Source organism: Lissotriton helveticus, chromosome 3_1 (assembly GCF_964261635.1).
Source record: "Lissotriton helveticus chromosome 3_1, aLisHel1.1, whole genome shotgun sequence".
NCBI classification, from domain to species: domain Eukaryota; kingdom Metazoa; phylum Chordata; class Amphibia; order Caudata; family Salamandridae; genus Lissotriton; species Lissotriton helveticus.
Window position 1 is genome coordinate 536664291 of NC_136061.1, and position 21706 is coordinate 536685996.

Below are 21706 nucleotides of genomic sequence, written 5' to 3' on the forward strand. Positions count from 1 at the left end.
TGTCTTTTTCTTTCTGTCCATGACGGCAAGGGAAAATCTATTGGTCACGGACAGAAAAAAAACAGACTGAGCCCCACCCTCTGGAACCACACTCCTAGGGTATGGGGTTATTAGCTTTTACTTTTTCAAAGACAAACTCCAGCATTGGGAGCTTGTTTCTGAAAACAAAAAAGTTTGGAGAATGGCCGTGTAACAGGCAGCGGTTGTCTATCAAACTTATAGTGCCTTTTGGAGGAACTACCATGACAGCAGTTTCTCTGAAGACTCAGAGATAACCATTGGGCCATTGGTGATCGCTAAATTAGGCCGATCGTTCATCAGAGTAGCAGATGTAATGTCCTCACCACTCTGACTGATGGGTGAGCCACCCTCCAAACTCTAAATTGGCCCATAGTGCCTTACATAGACATGCTATAGTAGAAATTAATCTTGAGGTAATTTGGGTGTTGGCAGGAGACTGCTTAACCAAAGTAATTGAGAGTCTTTGACTCCAAGCCTTGGGTTTTAACACAGGGCAAACATTATGAATTTCATATCACAAAAGCTAGGAACCCCTGAACTTGTGGCTCCAGGGTGGTATAATGGCCAATAGGACTTGATAAACAATGTCCTTACATTGTGTTGTAAGTTCATCATATCCCATTAATATTCACTGTACATGCTTCCATGCCTTGTGACGCTGGAGAGGGACACATGCTCTAGTCCATCACATGGACATTATGTGGCGAGACCTTAGATCAAGATACATCAGGCTAATCATATCACTATAAACCTTTTCCACAGTCTTTAACAACAAAGACCAAAGGGATGAAACACCACATCTTTTCAAATGTAATTTCTGGATCTATTATTAGCTGATCAACATCGTTCGTAGCTGCAGTAATGTGGCTTGATTTCCTAAGAGTAAGCCATAATTTAGTTGCCTGATTTTAGAACCTGTGGAGCTTTTGGATTTTTTTTTAGTTCTAATGAGTATACTATGTTAAATAGTCCTGCTGAAAGAAAGTTAGGCGAGTTCAGTCTATAGCTTTCATTAGCCTAAAGTTTTTTTTTTATGACATCTGCAATCTGTTTTGTGTAAAAGAGGTCCTGACCAAAACAGTACTCGTCCTTTATAGTGGATGACTTTACAGTAAACCGCAGGACAGGCATCTATAAAAAAATCCCCTTTCCTCAGCTACTTTTCTCGGTTCTCTAAAGAATGAAAGGCAATAACATGTGCATTCAGATCCTGATAGGCCTAATGTACACATTCAGTTCTAACCTTGATTACCACTTGTAGGCCACTGCCTCAGGAATAGAAAAGTCTTCTTTAGTTAAAAGAAATGTTAATTTAGCAATAGGAGAATGGCAGCACAAAATCTGTCATTGGGCTAACCACAAAATGTAACTACCCTGAAAGAGTTATTCAATGGTGCTATAGCATTCTCTTGATATTTAGCCGATATGATTTTCCAGGTGGAGCATAAAAGAATTATTTTGCAGTTGTCATTGCCTCCAAAAAATCAAGTCCTAAGCCAGGGCCAGATCTTGTCTGGGAGCGCTAAACCCTCGATATACAGCCTCGACTACTGGTAGCTCTTATTGGTCTTGGAAGTATGTAGGGAAAGGCTGTTGCACTGGACCTCTTTACAGGGTTATCCCCAAACTTTTTGCCTTCCTCCTCCTATTTTTCTGACTCTCTTTTGTTGGTTTTAGGACTCTGGGCATTTTACTACTGCCAATCCGTGCTAAGGTGCATGCACTCTCTCCTCTAAAACTTTGTATGATTGATTTACACCTGTTTGGCATACTTGATTTACATGCAAGTCCCTTGTAAAGTAGTATACAATATAAACCGAGGGCCTGTAAATTACATGCTACTAGTAGGCCTGTTTGTGCTACTCACAGACGTGGCCTTTCAACCTTGCCCCAGGCCTGCCATTGCAGAGCCAGTGCGTGCAATTTTCTGCCACATTGACTTGGCAGTTAAGCCTTAAACTCCCCTTTTACTACATATAGGTCACCCCTAAGGTGGGCCCTAGGTAGCTCAATGGGCAGGGTGCTGTGTAAGTAAACGGTAGGACCATGTACCTTTATGTGTGGTATGTCCTGGTAGTGACGAACAGCCTACTTTGTTTCTCACTACTGTGAGGCCTACTACTCTCATAGGCTAGCATTGGGAATTACCTTATATATGTTTAAATGGAAATTCCTGATCTGAAAGGAGTAGCATTGCCATGTTTGGTATGTATGGAGCAATAGTGATACATCCTGCTTATTGGTGTAGTTGGATTTTACACTACTTTTTTTAGAAATAACACTTTTGGAAAGTAGGCATTTCTTTGTGCTTATGACTCTTTGTACTTTGCAGCTTGACTCCAATCCACGCCTAGGCCTAGATGACAGCTGCACTTTGTGCATACTTTCCAGATACCCATCACACAGGAATGGTTGGGTGTGACAGGATTACATCTGCATTTATCTGCAAACTGCATACTGGGCTGGGAAAGAGAGGGGCGTCCACACCTTACATTTGATTTACCCCCTACTGATGTCTGGAGCCAGGGCTGAATTGAAAAGGGTGTTGTACACTTCTAAGGTTTCTTTTGAAGTCACCTCTTTAACAAAGATATTTTAGAGTATAAGTACATGCGCTATGACCCCAAAATGTTACTTCATGGGACATGTAACCAGATGCTGCTGACTCTGCATACTGCACCAGAGGACTGTTGTGCTGCCAGGAGGAACTAACATGTGTGCTACTTGCTTGTTGTGCTGCTCTACTGCTTGTTGGGCTGAGGGAAGGACAACCTCTTTGCAATTGACCTTATGTGCTGGTCTGTTACCCGTCTACCTGCCCTGTGCACCCCAGTGCTCTCCAGGGACTGGGTGGCTTCAACCCCGTCCGTGCCATCTTGGAACTATTTCAAGTGAGTGGAACGCTTGCATTTTGGGGATTCAAGCAAGCCGGGCTGAAGACGGCTGTAATGCCAGAAACCGGTCCTCGGAAGCTTGTTTCCGGTCCAGGGAAGGCATGGTTTGGCAGTTCGGGCTGGACTGTTCCCATGAGGCACAGTGTCAGACTGATTTGCATATAGCCATGTCTGAACTGGGGTGGCAGAGTGGGCTAAAGAACGGTGATGGATCAAACCCAGATCTTTTGACTGGGTGTGAGTGTTTGATTGGTTCAGATGTTCCGTCCATCACCTCCCCCTTTTGTACCGCTTTTGGCCGCCATAAGTGTGGCAGGGTATGCTCAGACGTGAGTCCCTTGCTCACTTTGCCACTGGATTCTAGCAAGCCGGGCTGAAAATGGCTGTAATGCCAGAAACCGGTCCTCGGAAGCTTGTTTCCGGTCCAGGGAAGGCATGGTTTGGAAGTTCGGGCTGGACTGTTCCCATGAGCACAGGGTCAGACTGATTTGCATATAGCCATGTCTGAACTGGGGTGGCAGAGTGGGCTAAAGAACGGTGATGGATCAAACCCAGATCTTTTGACTGGGTGTAAGTGTTTGATTGGTTCAGATGCTCCGTCCATCACCACCCCCTTTTGTACCGCTTTTGGCCGACATAAGTGTGGCAGGGTATGCTCAGACGTGAGACCCTTGCTCACTTTGCCACTGGATTCAAGCAAGCCGGGCTGAAGACGGCTGTAATGCCAGAAACCGGTCCTCGGAAGCTTGTTTCCGGTCCAGGGAAGGCATGGTTTGGCAGTTCGGGCTGGACTGTTCCCATGAGGCACAGGGTCAGACTGATTTGCATATAGCCATGTCTGAACTGGGGTGGCAGAGTGGGCTAAAGAACGGTGATGGATCAAACCCAGATCTTTTGACTGGGTGTGAGTGTTTGATTGGTTCAGATGCTCTGTCCATCACCACCCCCTTTTGTACCACTTTTGGCCGCCATAAGTGTGGCAGGGTATGCTCAGACGTGAGTCCCTTGCTCACTTTGCCACTGGATTCAAGCAAGCCGGGCTGAAGACGGCTGTAATGCCAGAAACCGGTCCTCGGAAGCTTGTTTCCGGTCCAGGGAAGGCATGGTTTGGCAGTTCGGGCTGGACTGTTCCCATGAGGCACAGGGTCAGACTGATTTGCATATAGCCATGTCTGAACTGGGGTGGCAGAGTGGGCTAAAGAACGGTGATGGATCAAACCCAGATCTTTTGACTGGGTGTGAGTGTTTGATTGGTTCAGATGCTCCGTCCATCACCACCCCCTTTTGTACCGCTTTTGGCCGCCATAAGTGGGGCAGGGTATGCTCAGACGTGAGTCCCTTGCTCACTTTGCCACTGTATTCAAGCAAGCCGGGCTGAAGACGGCTGTAATGCAAGAAACCGGTCCTCGGTAGCTTGTTTCCGGTCCAGGGAAGGCATGGTTTGGCAGTTCGGGCTGGACTGTTCCCATGAGGCACAGGGTCAGACTGATTTGCATATAGCCATGTCTGAACTGGGGTGGCAGAGTGGGCTAAAGAACGGTGATGGATCAAACCCAGATCTTTTGACTGGGTGTGAGTGTTTGATTGGTTCAGATGCTCCGTCCATCACCACCCCCTTTTGTACCGCTTTTTGCTGCCATAAGTGTGGCAGGGTATGCTCAGACGTGAGTCCCTTGCTCACTTTGCCACTGGATTCAAGCAAGCCGGGCTGAAGACGGCTGTAATGCCAGAAACCGGTCCTCGGTAGCTTGTTTCCGGTCTAAGGAAGGCATGGTTTGGCAGTTCGGGCTGGACTGTTCCCATGAGGCACAGGGTCAGACTGATTTGCATATAGCCATGTCTGAACTGGGGTGGCAGAGTGGGCTAAAGAACGGTGATGGATCAAACCCAGATCTTTTGACTGGGTGTGAGTGTTTGATTGGTTCAGATGCTCCGTCCATCACCACCCCCTTTTGTACTGCATTTTGGGGACAGCATGTATTTTGTAACTCCTACCAGTACTCTGCATCCCGTGACTCTGTTGCCTCGATCAGCGCTAAGTGAGTACTGACACTTTCCCTGAAGGCACCTGAGAATCAGCATACCACTGGAAGCCTTGAAGGAGATCTCCTGCATTCTTTGCTCCCTTCTCACCACCTCCTCAGCTAGAGAGAGAGAGAGAGATGCTGTGTTGATAAAGGGAGCGCCATAGCCCCAAGCAGTTGCCTAAGAGGAAATCAGAGGAACTCCACTGATATCACACTGTGGGTGGGCCCTTTAACACCAACCCCAACAATTCCCATGCAAGCTTAAGGTTGGGCCCCATACCCAAGGGACCGTAACCCAGGTACTGCTGAGCCCGAAAGTGCTGCCTTAAGTTTCCCGGTTCTGTGTAGCCGTAAGCATTTACTGTGGTGGTGTAAAACGTGCATCGCACACATAGCTGCAGGCATGGACTTTGGCCAGAACTAGGGATATTGAAGGTGCGCACTCCTTCGTTTATGTACTTCCAGATACTGTGTACTTGGGTGATTCCTGGACCGGTGCTTATCCAAACACTGGGAGCAATCGTGCTGGACTCCACTCCATACCAGTCGGGTGAAGACCGCAATGAAGCCCCTGACCTTGAGGGTTCATTCCAGCACTCTTCCAGCCCATTACCATATTACTTGTAGTAGGTGTGCAGGTGGTTCTGTGGCCTACAAGTAGGCCTACCCAAGACCATTGCACCAGAGCTCCTAAAAGATTACAGTAACTCCACTAATCGGGGTTTATTGTTGTGGATGTTTCAGGTGATAATATGGTGATTTATGTACTTTAGTGATACTTTGATAATTCATAACTTTTGATCCAACCAAACTGACGCATTTCTTGTCCTGTTGGTTTAATGTATAATGTTTTGATGCTTGCATGATCAGGACAATGAGTACTATCTCAGGTTTTGCACAATATGCATGGTATTTATGATTCATGTCGTTTTGGTCTATTTGTTATGTAAAATATGCAAGTTATATTTTCATATAATCGTGTGTGGAGTCTCTTTTGTTACTGTTGTGAATGTGTTGGGCAAACACTTTACACATAACCTCTGATGATAAGCCTGACTGCTCTGTGCCAAACTGCCAGTGGGTGTGCACAGGTTATCTTTGATGTGTAAATTATTTGCTCTGACTAGAATGGTGGGTTCTGCCTGGCTTAGGTATAAAACCTAGCCAACCAGAAAGCTAATTTCTAAAAGATGTGCTGCAAGATTATTTGGTATAGGCGGTTGGACACCCTCCTCCGGGAGAGGAACAGCTTGGGGATTCAATTCAAAAGGTGAGGAATCCACAGGCAGATGTATTCATCAGAAGAACAAGTTACTTACCTGCAGTAAAGTTTTTCTGGTGAATACAGTATCTGCCTGTGGATTCCTCACCTTTTGAATTACCCCTGTGGCAGCATTCCACGGAAATTCTTTGCTTAGCTCTCCTACGCCAACAAGGATGTCACAATAGTACGGCTCCACTCACAACTCCATATCACGTCACAGGAGCAATAAGAAGACCTCGTCGGCGTGCTGACGTCAGTTCTGCACATTTTTTCCGTGCCCTCAAGGCGAACAGGCGGTCCGACAACATAATTCAAGTATACACAGTATACAAAATATATACACAAATACATACAATATATATATACATAAAAAGGAAAAGCCAAAAACCAAAGCATTTCCTAGCAATAAACTTTATGAATAAATTACATATGAAAAATAACAATGTCAAACAGAAGTTTTTCGGTATAAGCAGGTGGACAACGGGGAGGCAGGTGGGTCAATGCCCAATCCACAGGCAGATACTGTATCCACCAGAAAAAGCGTCACTGAAGGCAACTAACTTGTCCTTCTGATGGATACATCTGCCTGTGGATTTCTCACCTTTTTAATTAAATCCCCAAGCTGTTCCTCTCCCGGAGGAGGGTGTCCAACCGCCTATACCAAAATATCTTGCAGCACAGATCGTGCAAAATGCTAGTCCCTCCTAACCTCCGAATCCAAGTAGTAAAGCTTTGCACAGGTGTGGAGGGTAGCCCAAATTGCCACTCTGCAAATGTCTACTACAGGAACACCTCTAGCTAAAGCAGAAGAAGAAGACTTAGCTCTAGTGTAAAGAGCTCTAATACATTCATGTGGCTCCTTCTTTGCCAAGGCTTAGCAGATCTTGATGCACAAGATGATCCACCTGGAAAGTGTTCGCTTGTGGACAGCTTTGTCCTTTATCCTTCCAACATAGCCCACAAACAGGTGGTCATCCAGTCTTAGGTCCCTGGTTCTGTCCTGGTACAAGCTGACAGCCCTCCTGGGGTCCAGGTGGTGAAGGCTATCCTTCTCCTTGGAAGGGTGAGGGGGAGGATAAAAGGTAGGTATGGTAATAGACTGCCTTAAACACGAAAGCACCTTAAACACGAAAGCAGCCTTGGTGCTGAGAACCATTTTTCTGCATGAATGGTTAAAAACGGAGGTTTAGAACTAAGAGCCTGAAGTTCACTTACCCTTCTGGCTTAGGTAATAGCAATCAGAAAACCGTCTTGAAAGTAAGAAGTCTCAACTGACAAATATGGAGAGGCTCAAAAGGAAACACCATCAGGAAAGTAAGTAGTAAATTTAAATCCCACTGAGGCATAATGAAAGGAGTGGGAGGAAACCTATTGGTGAGGCCCTTAATGAACCTCATAACAATGGGGGACTTAAATGAAGATGGCTGGTCTGGCAAACAGAAGAAAGCCGATAAGGCCGACAAATAACCCTTTGCCTTAGCCACAGCACAACCATGCTGAGCCAAGAAAAGTGAAAAGCCAAGTACATCAGATAAACGGGCCTTCAAAGGATCAATGGACCTCTCTTCACACCATTTCACAAACTTGGAACACCTAAAGGAATAAATAGATATGGCTGAGTGTCTCCTGTATGATAAAATAACATCCACCACATCCGGTGGAAGAGAGAATGAACTCAGGTTGCCCCGTACAAATCCTCAGGCATGAAGGTGCAAGATCTGGAGGTGGGGGTGTAGAACCTGCCACTGTGACTGCGAGAGAAGGTCTGCCATGAGATGGAGAAGGAGCGGAGGGTGCGAAGAGAGGTGAAGTAGATCAGTGTACCACACCCTTATTGGCCAATCCAGAGCAATCAATATGATTTGGGCCCGGTCTTGGCCAATCTTCCTCAGAACTCGAGGAATCAAGGGTATGGGAGGAAACACGTAAAGGAGTTGCCAGCTCCAATCAAACTGAAATGCACCCCCCCCCAACGCTCCCTACATTGGATACTGAAGTCTACAGAACGACTGTCAGTGCACGTTCTAATGAGTGGCAAACAGGTCCAACCGAGGAAACCCCCACATCCAGGAGATTATTGCGGACTGAGACTGTCCGCACACACATTTAGCACCCCAAGCAGAAGATTTGCAAACACACAAATCTGATGGCCCTGAGCCCAGGACCAGAGTTCAGAGCCTCTCTGCAAAGACGATACAACCCTACCCCTCCCTGTTTGTTTACGTACCACATCGCAGTAGTATTGTCTGCCAGGACTCGAATTGACTGACTGAGAAGGGAGGGAAGAAAGGCCTTGAGAGCTAAACGTACTGACCGCAATTCCAGAGGGTTGATGTGAAACAACCTTTCCTCTGGAAACCAAAGGCCCTTTCTCTTCAGATCCCCCTGATGAGCACCCCACCCTAGAGTGGAGGCATCCATGATTACATATGGACACCGGAGGAGAAGCTTGGAACGGCTTCCCTTGAGACAGGTTGCCCAGCACACTCCACCAAGACAGCTCCACTGCAGTGTCCCTGGAGTTTCTGATCTTCTCTCTGAGAACTCCATTGTGCTGATACCACTGCCTGCGATGGTACCACTGAAGTGCCCTCATGTGCCAGCGTGCATGTTTGACCTACAGTATGCAGGCAGCGAACAGACTGAGTAGGCATAGGACCTTTAAGACTGGAACAACCACTCCTTCGTGAAACAAAGGAATCATCTCCTGAATGTCGAGATTCCTCTGCGGTGGCGGGAAAGTTCGACACACAGTAGTGTCCAGTACTACCCTATGAACAGGCTGCGCTGAGAGGTCACCAGGTGAGATTTGGGTACATTTATCGAGAAGCCCAAGTTGAACAACAGTCGCGTTGTTACTTGCAAGTGACGCAGCATCTCTGGCGACCTTGCTTTGAGCAGCTAGTCATCCAGATAGGGGAAAACCGAAATCCCTGACCTTCTGAGATGTGCTGCCACCACCGCCATCCCCTTTGTGAAGACCTGAGTTCCGGAAGTGAGACCGAACAGAAGGACCGCAAACTGATAGAGTTGAGACCCTACTGTAAACGTAAGATACTTCCAATGCGACTTCAGAATAGGATGTGGAAATACGCATCCTTCAAGTCAATCAACACCATCCAGTCTTCTTACTGCAGCACCAAAAGAACCTGAGCCAGGGTCAACATCTTGAACTTTTCCTGCCTGAGGTAAAAATTCAAAACCCTTTTGCCTAGGATCGACCTCAACCTGCTGTCCTCCTTGGGGATCAGGAAATAATGAGAGTAGCATCCCTGATCCTTTTCCTGCTACAGAACCACCTCTATCACACCTTTCTGCAGCAGGGCAAGAACTTCCTGCTGCAAAAGCAGCAAATGGTCTTCTGAACACCAACCCTGGCTGGGAGGGTAAGGAGGTGGAAACTCTTGAAAAGGTAGGACATACCCATTTTCCACAACATTCAATACCCAACGGTCCGAAGTAACTGATTTCCAATCTTGCAGAATATGGGACACCCGGCACCCTACAGGGACAACATGCTTCAAGATGGGTCATCGAGAGCTGCTTTCCCATGGTACCGGTGGTGGGGACAAGAGAGGAGGAGTAAGATTGAGGTCGAGAAGATCCTCGCAGATGGCCTTTACCTTTTCCTCTGTATGACAAGAACAGAGGGTTCTGCTCTTGTAGCTGCTGTGGCTGTTGACGGCCTCGAAAGGAAGCCGCCTTCCCAAAACCTCAATACCTTTTGTATCCATAGCCCCTGGGCTTGGACTGCAGGCCCAAGGATCTTGCAGAAGCCCTGCTGTCCTTGAAGTGTTGCAGCGCAGAATCGGCCTTCGCTCCAACCAATCTGGGTCCATCAAAGGGAAGATCGAGCAAAGTAGCTTGTACATTCGGAGAGAAACCTAAAGACCTAAGCCAGGCATGCCTCTTGGTAGCCACTGAGTAGCCCATTACCCTGGCGACGGAGTCCGTGATTTCCAGACCCGACTGACTGACGGGCTACTGCTTGAGTGTCTGATAGAGCCACCAAAAAGTGAACACAGTCATCTTCAGGCAACTTAGGAGCTACTTGCTGAACAGTGTCCATTAGTGCATGAATGTACCTCCCTAGCAAACATGTGGCGTTTGTTGACTTTAGAGCCATAATTGCTTAGGAGAACAACTTTTTGGCAGACTGTGTAAGTTTCTTTGAGTCTCTAGCCCCCGGGATGTTAGGGAAAGACCCAGTTGACTGCTTGGAACAAGAAGCCTGAACTACCAAGCTTTCCAGAGAAGGATGGACAGAGAGGAAAGCAGGATCAGCAGGAGCAGGCTTGTAGCGTCTTGCCACTGACCTAGAAACTGCAGGGGCAGAGAAGGGGTTCTGCCACACCTCCATAATCAGCTCTGTCAATGCCTCATTGAAAGGCAGCAGAGGTTCTACAGAATAGGAGGGAGAATGCAACATTTCAGTCAATATATTTGACCGCACCTCAGCCGAGGGTAACTGAAGGTCCAACAGATCAGCAGCCTTCCTGATGACTGTGAGGTAAGGGGCAATATCCTGTGAAGACAAGGCATTCGGGGAAGAAAGCTCCCACTTCGGGGAAGTATCTTGGCCACCGGCCTCCTGTAAACCCTAGAAGTCGTACACAGAGTCAAGGATCTCCCCTTCCTCATGTTCTTGCTGGTACTCCTCTTCCTCCATCAATCTCTGCCGCCGTCGACCCCGGTGACAATGGCACCGGCGTCAAAGAAGGAACTTCCGAAGCGGACAACGGCGCCCCTCGAATCCAGGATGATGTCTATCCAACACCAGAAGGTGCCGGAGACTGAGATATTGGAGTCGAAAAGCTCGGCGCCAGAAACTTCTATGACGGAGTTGTCGGCATGAAAGGCACAAAAGGTGTCTGGGCATACTGCTGGGTGATGTCCAAATTAAAGGTAAGCAGACTCATGGGCCATACGGCACACCAGTAGGGTAAGATGCATTGGAAAACAAGCCAAACATCGCATTAAGGAGATGCTATGGATCCGCTCCTGGAAAAGGAGGATAAGGATACGAAGTCCCTTGGTCCTGATCCACTCGAGGCCTTACAGGGGCGTGAGGCTGTGGGGCCGGAGACACCGGAGCTGATATAGGCTGAGCCGCAGGAACTGGAGAAAACTCTTTGGGAGCCGGAGAATCTCCGGGCGCCGGCGAATTCCCTGATGCCGGAGAGTGGACCGGAGTCGCCTGCGGAGAAGGAGTAGGCGATGGCGAGACGGCATCCTTCTCATGGCGTTGCTACACAGGGAGGCAGACCTCGATGTCCTGCCCTTTGAAGACCAACGTTGAGACCCATGTCTTCTCTTCTTCTTTTGCATTTTCGACTTCGAAGCATGCGAGGTCAACGATGAATTCGATCTCTTGCGACCTCTCTTCTCTTTTTTTGCTCGCGCCATGATGAGTTTTGCCTCAAGCTCCTTCAGCGCCTACAGGTTCATCTTCTGACAGCATGAACACCCTTTGACGTTGTGATCCAAAGAAAGACACCATAGACAGTTGTCGTGGGGATCTGTGATGGACATATGACTCCTACACTCCCTGCAGGGCCTGAAACCGGACTTCTTCGAAGTAGCCATTCTCAGTGAAACATGAACTATGAATAGAAACAAAGTTATTCCATGTAAAATGGAGAGTCCTAGAAAAAAAACGTTACACGTCGAAAGAGCGGAAAAAAGGGAACTGACGTCAGCATAACGACGAGGTCTTCCTATGGCTCTGGTGACGTCATACGGAGTTGCGAGCAGAGCAGTGCTATTGTGACATCCTCGTTGATGTGGGAGAGCTAAGAAAAGATTTTCCGTGGAATGCTGGTTGCAGGGGTGATTCAAAAGGTGAGGAATCCACAGGCAGATATATCCCTCAAAAAAGGCTATTTATCATCAGTGTACTTTTTCAGAGAGCAGAGCAATACCAGCTAGACTACATCCATGAAAAAACTGTGAGAGAGTCGTTGAGATCAGGTTTATCTCTGACAGCGTGTTTCGTTTTTACAAGTCAGCAATAAGTTTGGGATGCCTACTGGCAAAATCTGAGAAGAACCCTTTAAACACCAGCAAGAGGTAGGAAACTGGGGATATGCCAAATGAAGAATTCCAATACTTAGAGCCTTTGAGAGGACATTTGCACATCCGCTGTCTTTGGTGGAAAAGCATATATATGCATTTTCTTGTCTTCTGTCTGTGCTTCATAACTCCTAGTGTATTTTGTAGCTTTGCTCTTTCAGATCAACCTGCTGTGCTTTCTGAAATGAAAGTCGACCTGGAAATATTTGCTTGATTATGCCCTTGTTACTCCTATGGTGTTGGGATCCTTGTGAGTGGATGTCTGATTTCCGACACTGTTAGATTTTCTGACAATATGCAGTGTTTTAGAACTGCCCTGGAAATTTCAGAAAGGAAGGTTTTTTGAAGTGCAGATATTATTCTCCTTGTATCCTTCTAATTTTGCTCTAACATTTTCTACTTGTTTAATATTGATATTAAGTGAAACTAGCGTTTGGTTGACCAGACAGGTTCATGAGAGCACTTGCTTTTGGTGCTTTTATTATCGTATTGAAAGGTCTGGGTGGCCATGTGAGCACAAACCAAATATAACAGCAGGCGTGATGGCTATTGTACACTCTATTCTGACTATTAACTGATTTTTTTAATACCTTTGTTATATGTTCTTTCTTATGTGAAATTATAATCCATGACGGGACCCCAATGTGTTTTTGTCTCACCTTATGCACAAGCATTTGTAATCTGTTTTCTTGTGAACTGAATAGTCTTGCGGACAACTGCCTTCAGCCAGTCAGTGCACTCTAAGCTCAGACCGCCAAGCCTTATACTGTTTCTACTGTTATAAGGAGGTGCTCGAAATGCGCATTGTTCTTCCTTCACTGAGGATATTCTTTATAATTTAGAAATTAGACAGGTTTTGAACTTGGAAACTTCCTGTATTATAATCTCTGTTCTCCATTTACGTAGGGATGGGTGTGGACTCGTCAGAATCAGAAGCTATTAATGTATGATGTGTCTTTTAAGAGTCAGCTTTTAGACATATATAAGGAGGCTTAGTGACACTACTTTGTGTGTACTGACCTTTGGATACATATCTCTGCACCAAGGAGGTTAAAATAGGATTGGATGAGATCTGGCAGTCCAATATAGTGTGTATTACCCCTGTATTATCCTTGCTTTGGAATGTGTTCCCATGTGTTGGGAAGAGATATATGAGTAAGCTAAGCACACACATCTGGCAAACGAGACTCAGCCACTCATAACCCTCTACTGGCTCTGCTCTCATCATTGGCTTGGTCCATCCAGTTGACTTCGGAACTGAGGTGAACATTGTCCCAGCCTGAGGGTACATGGTCCCACACATGTAAGGGTCCAACTATACAGCAACCAGTGTGCAGGGCATCAGGTTTTTCATAACTCAGGAAGCAGTCTTGCTACAGGGTGATATGAGAGTACTATGAGTTGGTGATGAAAAAAAAACGGTGAATACTAACGCTACAATAAGAGTACATTTATCCACCATCGACTCATATTAACAAAATGCATTATTAATGTTATTTAATTTTCACCTGACAAGTATTTAGACATTGATTAGTTTCTCAAGAACAATAGAGTATTGAAGTATTTGCAAAAACTTTTATATGTAAATAGTACAGATTTCCTACGAAAACCGTCACATCTATCGACATTTATTGTCTGTGCCATTTTAGTGAGATATTAAAGTGTATTCTGCATAGCCTAGTGAAGTTATGCAACTTTGACTTAAGCTGTTCGCTGGGCACAACGGATTGAAGTATGGACCTTTCCCCTTTTTTGAAGATATGAATATAGACCACGCTTTTGAATCATTTTTAAAAATCAGTCATGAGAAACCTAATGGACAAAAGTATATGTTAATTAGAACCCTACTACCTCTCAACATATGTTTACCCAGCAGGCAATACAACAGGCAGGAGCATGAATTCCTAAAGTGAAGAAAATGTAAATAGTTGGAACCAACAGTAAGAAACCAAATTTTGTAAGCTTGTCTACGTCAGGATACAGAAATAAATGGGCCCAAACAGATAATAAAAAGTAAAGGGAATTAGATTTGGGAGCTGGTAACTCCGGAGAATCATCTGTCAACCAATGCATATAATGACAATTAAAGTATGATATGTTACCCGCATTTAACACAATGCAAGCAGACACAAACAGGCTGAATGTGAGACAGGGCAAACAATCTAATAAGGGATATTGTCTTTGATTTGGTTTTTCCATAGGTTATCGGTCCTAGTTTGATGTGGTATTGCATTGGAACTACTGTGAAATGCATCAGCATGTTTCACACCATTGTGAGAATGATAATTGTATATAAAAATAATAATATGCAATCGTACTTGTGGTTTGCCACCAGGCTGTCTTTTGGAAGCACAAAGCAATTAAAAAAGCAGTGTGTTCTAAATAGAATATTTTTTTATTTATTATAACACCTATAAAGCGCGCTATTACCAGTCGGTGTCCTGGCGCTGAAGTGATAATCCATAGGGGAAAGCTACAGGACCTAAGAGGAAAAGAGCCATGTTTTTAGATCCCTTCTGAATGCCAGTAGATTATCATTCTGTTTAAGGGAAAGAGGGAGGGAATTCCATGCCACCTCTGCTCCCTTAAAGAAACTCCTTCCGCCCCAACGCATCTTCCTGATCCGGGTCGTTTTGACCAGCCCTAGGTTGGCAGACCTAAGTTGTCTCCCTGGTCTGTACCATTGAAAGCGGTCCTGAAAAAACTGGGGACCAAGACCATGTAGAGCCTTGAAGACTATACAGAGGGCCTTGAACAGAATCCGCTTCCGCACCGGGAGCCAGTGCAACTTCTCGAGCTCCTTGGTAACCGAGGAAAATTTGGGCAATCCCCCAATCAGGCGGGCCGCCGCATTCTGTAGGACCTGGAGTTTATTGAGCACCCCCTGTTGTGCCTCAATGAGGAGACCATTACAGTAATCAATGCGCGAAAGTATAAGAGCAGTCACCACCGTCTTTCTACTTCCCTCTGGTAGGAAGGGGAGGATCTTCCTAATAATTTTTAAGATCCAATGTATGGAGGAGCTTACAGAATAGTTGTAATGTATTTGTTTCAATCATCATTTTCAAGCTGGGGAAGACTATAAAATATCTTCAAATAAATAGATTAAATGTTAAGGTAAATGATATTTTCTGACTGCACGAGGTGAAGTATAATCTTGGTACGTTTAGATGTTCTTGTCAGAAACAGATTGATTGACAGAGGACTGTTCATATGTGCATGGAAAGTTTCAATGAGAAGGTATGTAATCCAGATGAGTAACCCAGATAAGAAATTATGGAACAATATCCAAGAACAATAGAAAGAAACGGGACCCAAAAGATACTACACCACTAACCCGAAGGAAATTTTACTTACATTGTTATCAGCCTGCAAAACAATAAAATACATAAGATTAAAATAACCATCAAAATTGCAACCAAATAAATATAATGAATCCAAGAGTACGTTCATTGTTTCTTCTGTAGTTTACACTACTCAAAAATGTAAATTTTTGTCGTGGTCATTTTGGTTTGGTCACATATTTTTTTTAAATACATTCGAGCATACTTTGAATCCTTACTATTGTAATAATTTAACATTTCACCTTTCTAAATACATTAGTCAATGGAATGAAATACATTTCTATCCAATATCCACCCCCGACCCCATTCCTGTGGCTAACACCTGCAGACAAAATGGGGGTTTGAGAAAGTATAGGAACTTGATGGATGAGAAAATGAATATAGAATCACTTTCTGATTAAGGATTTTGGGAAAGCTTACCCACTCAGTGAGTACTCTCGTATATATCACTCTCTACGTCTCTCTCCAACTTCACTGTGTGACCATTCCTCTCTATGTGTGCTCTTCCTATAGTCAAATCCTGTTTCTGCTCTCAGATCACTCTATTTCCACTGTCATCTTTAAAGTCACTGACTTCATTGCTTCTGCTGGCACCTCAACTTGTTACTATCTATAACTTATGTGAAGCTACACTCTCAATTCGTTCAAAATTCTCTTATATGTTCTCTCACTTTTTTTACCGCTACATACATTTCAACTTCCATGCAATTGCCTTAAAAAGCACCAGCAATACCCCAATCATCCTTTTCAAATTCTTGACCAGCTTGTGCTAACATTACCAAACTGTCTGGTTTACTATATAACATTGATCTCAGTGCAAAGGGTAGGCGCAAAAGTGCACAGGCATGTGCCTGTTGCGCCTACCCTAAGCACCCATGTGCCTGTTGCGACTACCCTAAGCACCTGAAAAGTCGCTTTCAACACACCAAATCAACCACTTAAATCAAAATTGCACCAGTGCTTCACCAGCCCTCATCAACCACTATGTTAAATCCTAATCTTTGTCACTTCTTGTACACTAGCAGTCCTCGGTTCATGCCATGGACGTCTGACATCCACTCAGCCAGCTCTCTGAACACCTTTAAGAAAAACATACAAATTCATCTTATCTAACTCAAAGGACATTTCAATATTATTTCTCCCACCTGAGTTGATCACAACACTTAGACCCAAACTCTTCTGGACCAAGACTTCTGATTTTTTTGTGGTCCTAGTGTAATTTATTTACGACTTCCCGTACATTCATAATTTGCTTAAATAAGTAGGCACTATATTGGTATTATGTAACATATGGTATGACCAATTTCGTTTTTTGCGCAAGCTTAGTTAAATAAATAAATTGATTTACCATAGCTATAGGCACTAAAATTATGGCTAAACATGAATTAGTTTCACTGAAACTACAATGAAATCACTTGTGTTACCCAATTGAAAAACATTACAGTCAAAATTATATTACCTGCCTGTTCTTGCTCATCTGATTCCCACATGTTATCACAACATTTACCAGGACATTTTCAAAGTATTGATAGGTGACTGCATTTTTTACCAAAATTTTTTGGGAAAGCACTTTCAGCATGACAATCAATTATGTCTTCCATTTTATTCTTCCGTTACTAAAAGTTAATGCTGGCCAATTACTTAAGCGAGATATTAATAGAGGGAATTGTGGAATGAACAGACCAACAGCCTTCTTTAGGATCATATTTAGAGGGAGATCACTGTCCATTCGAAGGAGCTGCTGCCATGGTTTTGTGGCTGCTCAGCAAAATTGTTCTTCTTCAAAAAGAAAAATTAACCACCTTGACACCCTGGAAGTTTTCTCCAAGCATGTATATGCGGTTTAATTTTTTCCTGCTTGCGACCACAAGGTATTTCCTGGCAGACCCATAGAGGAAAGAAATCACACTGTAATTCCTGTCCACTCTAAATAGGGTCGATGGTCTGACATCTAGTCCCCGTCCCAATATCCAATGAGTTGCCAATCAATGATTTCCATCAGTGGAGTCACTGCAGGTCTGCTTACAGCACCACATCGGTTTCCCAGACTAATATTGAGTGGGCGCACAGGGTGTTACACGTTTCCAATATATACTATAAATGTGTTCCTGTTGAGCACACATTTTCAATCAATTAAAGCTGGGGCCTTAAAGAACCTTTTCTTCCAAAATAATCAAAAGTAGTGAAGCCTAACTGATGTGGAAGGTTTACCTGAGTAAGAAGAATATTGTCAAAGAGCAGCTGAGTTTCCGATTGATCCTTGGTGATGTCAGCATTAGCATTCATTCCAAAAATCTCTGGTGCAGGATTCAGTGGAAGGGTCTTAGTGTATTCAATGTAATTGTTATACTGGAAATATAAATGGCAGAATGTTAATCATGGCTAGTAAAGAAGGGGATATCCCAATAACCTGGACATAAATGCAAAATAGATCTTGGCGGACGGGTTACTCCGTCACAACGATAACGGATAATCCATCCACTGAAATATAAATCCCATTATATCCTATCAGACTTTTGCAGACGGGATATCCGTCACCATTGTGACGGATTAACCCATCCGCCAAGATCTAGATCAGGCCCATAATTTGGAAATTAATGAAAAACATACACAGTAAAGGTCACAAAGAGATCATCTGGTATACAAGTATCTATTTTGAAATAAGTAGGAGCCACCATTTTGGAATAGTGATCAACATTGGCCATTCTACCAATGCCCACTAGTAGAAAAATAAAGAATGGATAAACTTGGCGGATTTAATTCCATGGACACTGATTCACTGAAATTCCAGGGGTGGAAGTAATGACAACAGGCACCCTATGAACAAAGATTACATCACAGCGTTCATCCTCTCTCCCATCCCTAGCCTACGAACAACATTATTTGCTAATGAGTTGTTATGGGAATGGCAAGGAGTATAATCTACAGAAAGCAAACTGGGCTTAGATCCTTGCATAGTTTTTTTCCTTCTGCTGCCATCATGATCCCCGACATCCAAGCATGCACGAGCAGTAACAAGTGAACTAAAGGGCAAGCTCCACTCTTAGTCATCCAGAATTGATGTCCATGTATGAGTCACATCTATTTTATATGGGGGTTTACTCATGAATCATATTGGCTATTTGTCAGAATAGAGAGAAGGTTGTAGATATTTTGTCTGATTTGCAAAGGAGGAGACTAGATTTGAGATGGTGGATGAATGCAGACTGGATAATGAGACAGAGAGTTATGTATTTTTTCAGTTTATCGGATATTATTGTTACACTGTCTTGAATTAAACCTTATGCTACTGTTGACACATCTAATTAACAATGGTTTGTTTGCGTCACCAGTTTTACATAAACAGGTCTTACTCACATCTCCATCAAAGGGAGCGAAATACATGCCACTTGAGTCAAACTTGTAATCAGGATCTTGAATTATTGCTGGATTGTAGAATTTGTTCAAAATACTCCGTAGAGTGCGGCGATCCCAGTCATCAGTAACTCTTCCGCCATAGTTACACTCTCCTGTCATATAACGTATAGCATCATAAGGAAGCTCCTGAAATATTCAAAGACCACAGATTAGCTCAGCAGAAAACGGACATTAAATGGTTCGAGCACAAACATTATTATTCTAGCCACTAGAGCTCACTTTAATGACATAATTGTTGAAAATATCAATTTCTAAAGCTTTGAAGACATGTTATTAGCCATCTAAATAATGATTCTCTTGTAATAGGGCATCTGCATTAGAGTCTGCATGAACTACCTTATGAAAAAGAGAACAGGTCTGATTTTCCAAGCTAAACGTGTTTTTACTTTGATTTGAGAGTCTGTGTTCATCAGTGTGGCTGTGTGAATGGGTCAATGTAAAATATAGGTTCATGAATGGACCCGTGAGTCCGTGGAGAGATGAATGGGTAAGTGAGTGAATGCATAGATGAATGGAGGATGCAGGACCACAATTATAGAGGGTTTGATACAAAGTCTAAAAATGTATAAATATTTCCAAGATCCAAATGAAGCTACCTTTTCCAGACTGAGATTTGACTTGGATACAGCACAAGAGTGAATTATCACAGATGTTTGGATGAATGGTAGGGTGTATGACCACAATTATGTAGGGTGCGATGCAAAGTTAAAAAATGTAAAAATATTTCGAAGACCCAATTTAAGTTACCTTTTCCAGACTGATATTTGGCTTGGATACATCACAAGAGTGAATTATCAAGTTACCAGTAGAGAAAATGACTCAACAAGAACAACCTTAAGCTGTTTCAAGGCAGGCTTGTTTTGCTCACCAAGTTTTTTTATGGATTCAGGCACTTGTAGTTTTACTGTAGTCACCTCCACTTTACACTCAGTATGCTCTATATATCTGAGCAGCACAGAGCAACCTGAGGAAAAGAAGAGATGCAGATGCCATATCCTGTCCCATCCAAGGCCTGTGTTTTTCCTCTGGCATTTATGTGTAGGTCAAATAAAGAGTGTGCCCGTCCATATGAAGGAGTATCCCACTACTTCACCAATACAGGTTACGAGTAGAGAGACATGGCTTCATAAGTCATAACTGACAATTTGAACAACCAATGGTGGCTATTATAGGGGCTGATCAACATGAGAATGACACAAACAATGGCTAGCTATTACCTTACCCTCTGTATATACTGAATTGATTGTATTGAATTTATAATCGCTCGAAGACAGCTAGAGATGCCTCTAATCAGACTTTTAATATGAATTAAAATAGGAGTGAATAAGTACACACTTTAGTGACAAAGCATAAGGGGATATCCTGGGGTGGAACCTCTAATCTAATTTTACATTGTGTGTGCAATTAAAAAATGCTATATAAACAAATGTTCTTATGGCACCTAACAACACACCAAAGGACCAGCTCAGACAAAAAAGACAAAATGGCTTAGGAGCAGAAATTACATGAAAAATATCCTCCAATTGTGGTTGATTGTCCTAAATAGCTCTGTTTTTAAACTGTGGCATTGGAGAACCCAAAATCCATGTTCAGAATGACCGTTTTGTAGGATCTGGTAATTGTACTGCTACGCACAGGGGACTGTCTTTAAGGTATAAGACCCTGACAAAATTATTATTTGCTAAACTTACTATTGCTGCTCAATGAGTGCATATAAATGCCTCAAACATTGAAATGCTGACAAATCATAGCAAAATAACTCCCAATCAGTAATGTCAATAATCACTCAAGACTGGACATCGTGCCTCTTTGCCCATGTTAAAAACCAGGAAAAAATATACTCAAGGCCTAAAAACTGTTCTTCTAGTAAGCCACTACAAAAACAACCACTTGATGGAAATTCCATCACATATCCAGAGAGATAGTTGTATAGTAGATAGACTAATAGACTAAACCTGATCATTGTGTATTTGTGTGATATTTGGCTTCTGTGGCAGTTTTCAGCGAAGGCTTCCAAGGAGTCCATTATGTTCTGATTTTGAAATGGGTGGATTCATTTCCAGAGTATATTTCAAGGTTTCTGATGACTCTATTACTTTTTTATGGTACCAATTTCTGTTAGGTATTCTGTAAGTGGGTGCTTCAAGGGGGCGCAGGATGCTACTTCCTCTTGGATTTGCATTTCAAGGGTTCACAAACAGACTGGCTTGAGGATTCTGTTTAGGTGTGAGTGGGGCAGGGATAGCAAAAGCATGTATACATGATAAAGAACTGTGGTATGCAATCATAACTGTGTAAGATTACTCACAGCTTCAGTCACAGAATCACGAGATTCGGACAGGGAAAGGATTGGAAACAGTGCAAAAATGTGCGATGGCACTGTATTCACATCCCTTGGTCTGTTAACAATTTGTGCCTCTACTGGCTTTCCTCTTTCACTCACTTTGCAAAATCGACTCTGCATCTTGTCGCCTTTGTTTCCTCCCTCCTAGTTCCCATAGTTGTCTTGGCCCTGTTCCATCAGAATTGCTATTTTGTTTGTTTATATGCTGTTCATCTTGCTGCTTTCTGCATCTGTATTGTAGTTGCCTGGACCTTGACTTCATGGACATCACTGCCCGCATTCTAGCCATCTGGTCTCATAATCATCAACATCTGGTCTCATAA

The 21706-nt window shown here is 43.7% G+C and overlaps 1 protein-coding gene across 1 annotated transcript in view; it reads right to left on the minus strand.

Moving 5' to 3' along the window:
• DNAH7 (dynein axonemal heavy chain 7) overlaps nt 1–21706 on the minus strand; it is a 2019015-nt gene that overhangs the window by 168209 nt on the left and 1829100 nt on the right. Inside the window, exons 58-59 of the mRNA XM_078680414.1 lie at nt 18980–19165; nt 17834–17971 (exon numbers count right to left, since the gene is read on the minus strand). Coding sequence (XP_078536540.1) covers nt 17834–17971; nt 18980–19165 — 324 coding nt within the window. The remainder of the gene's footprint in view (nt 1–17833; nt 17972–18979; nt 19166–21706) is intronic.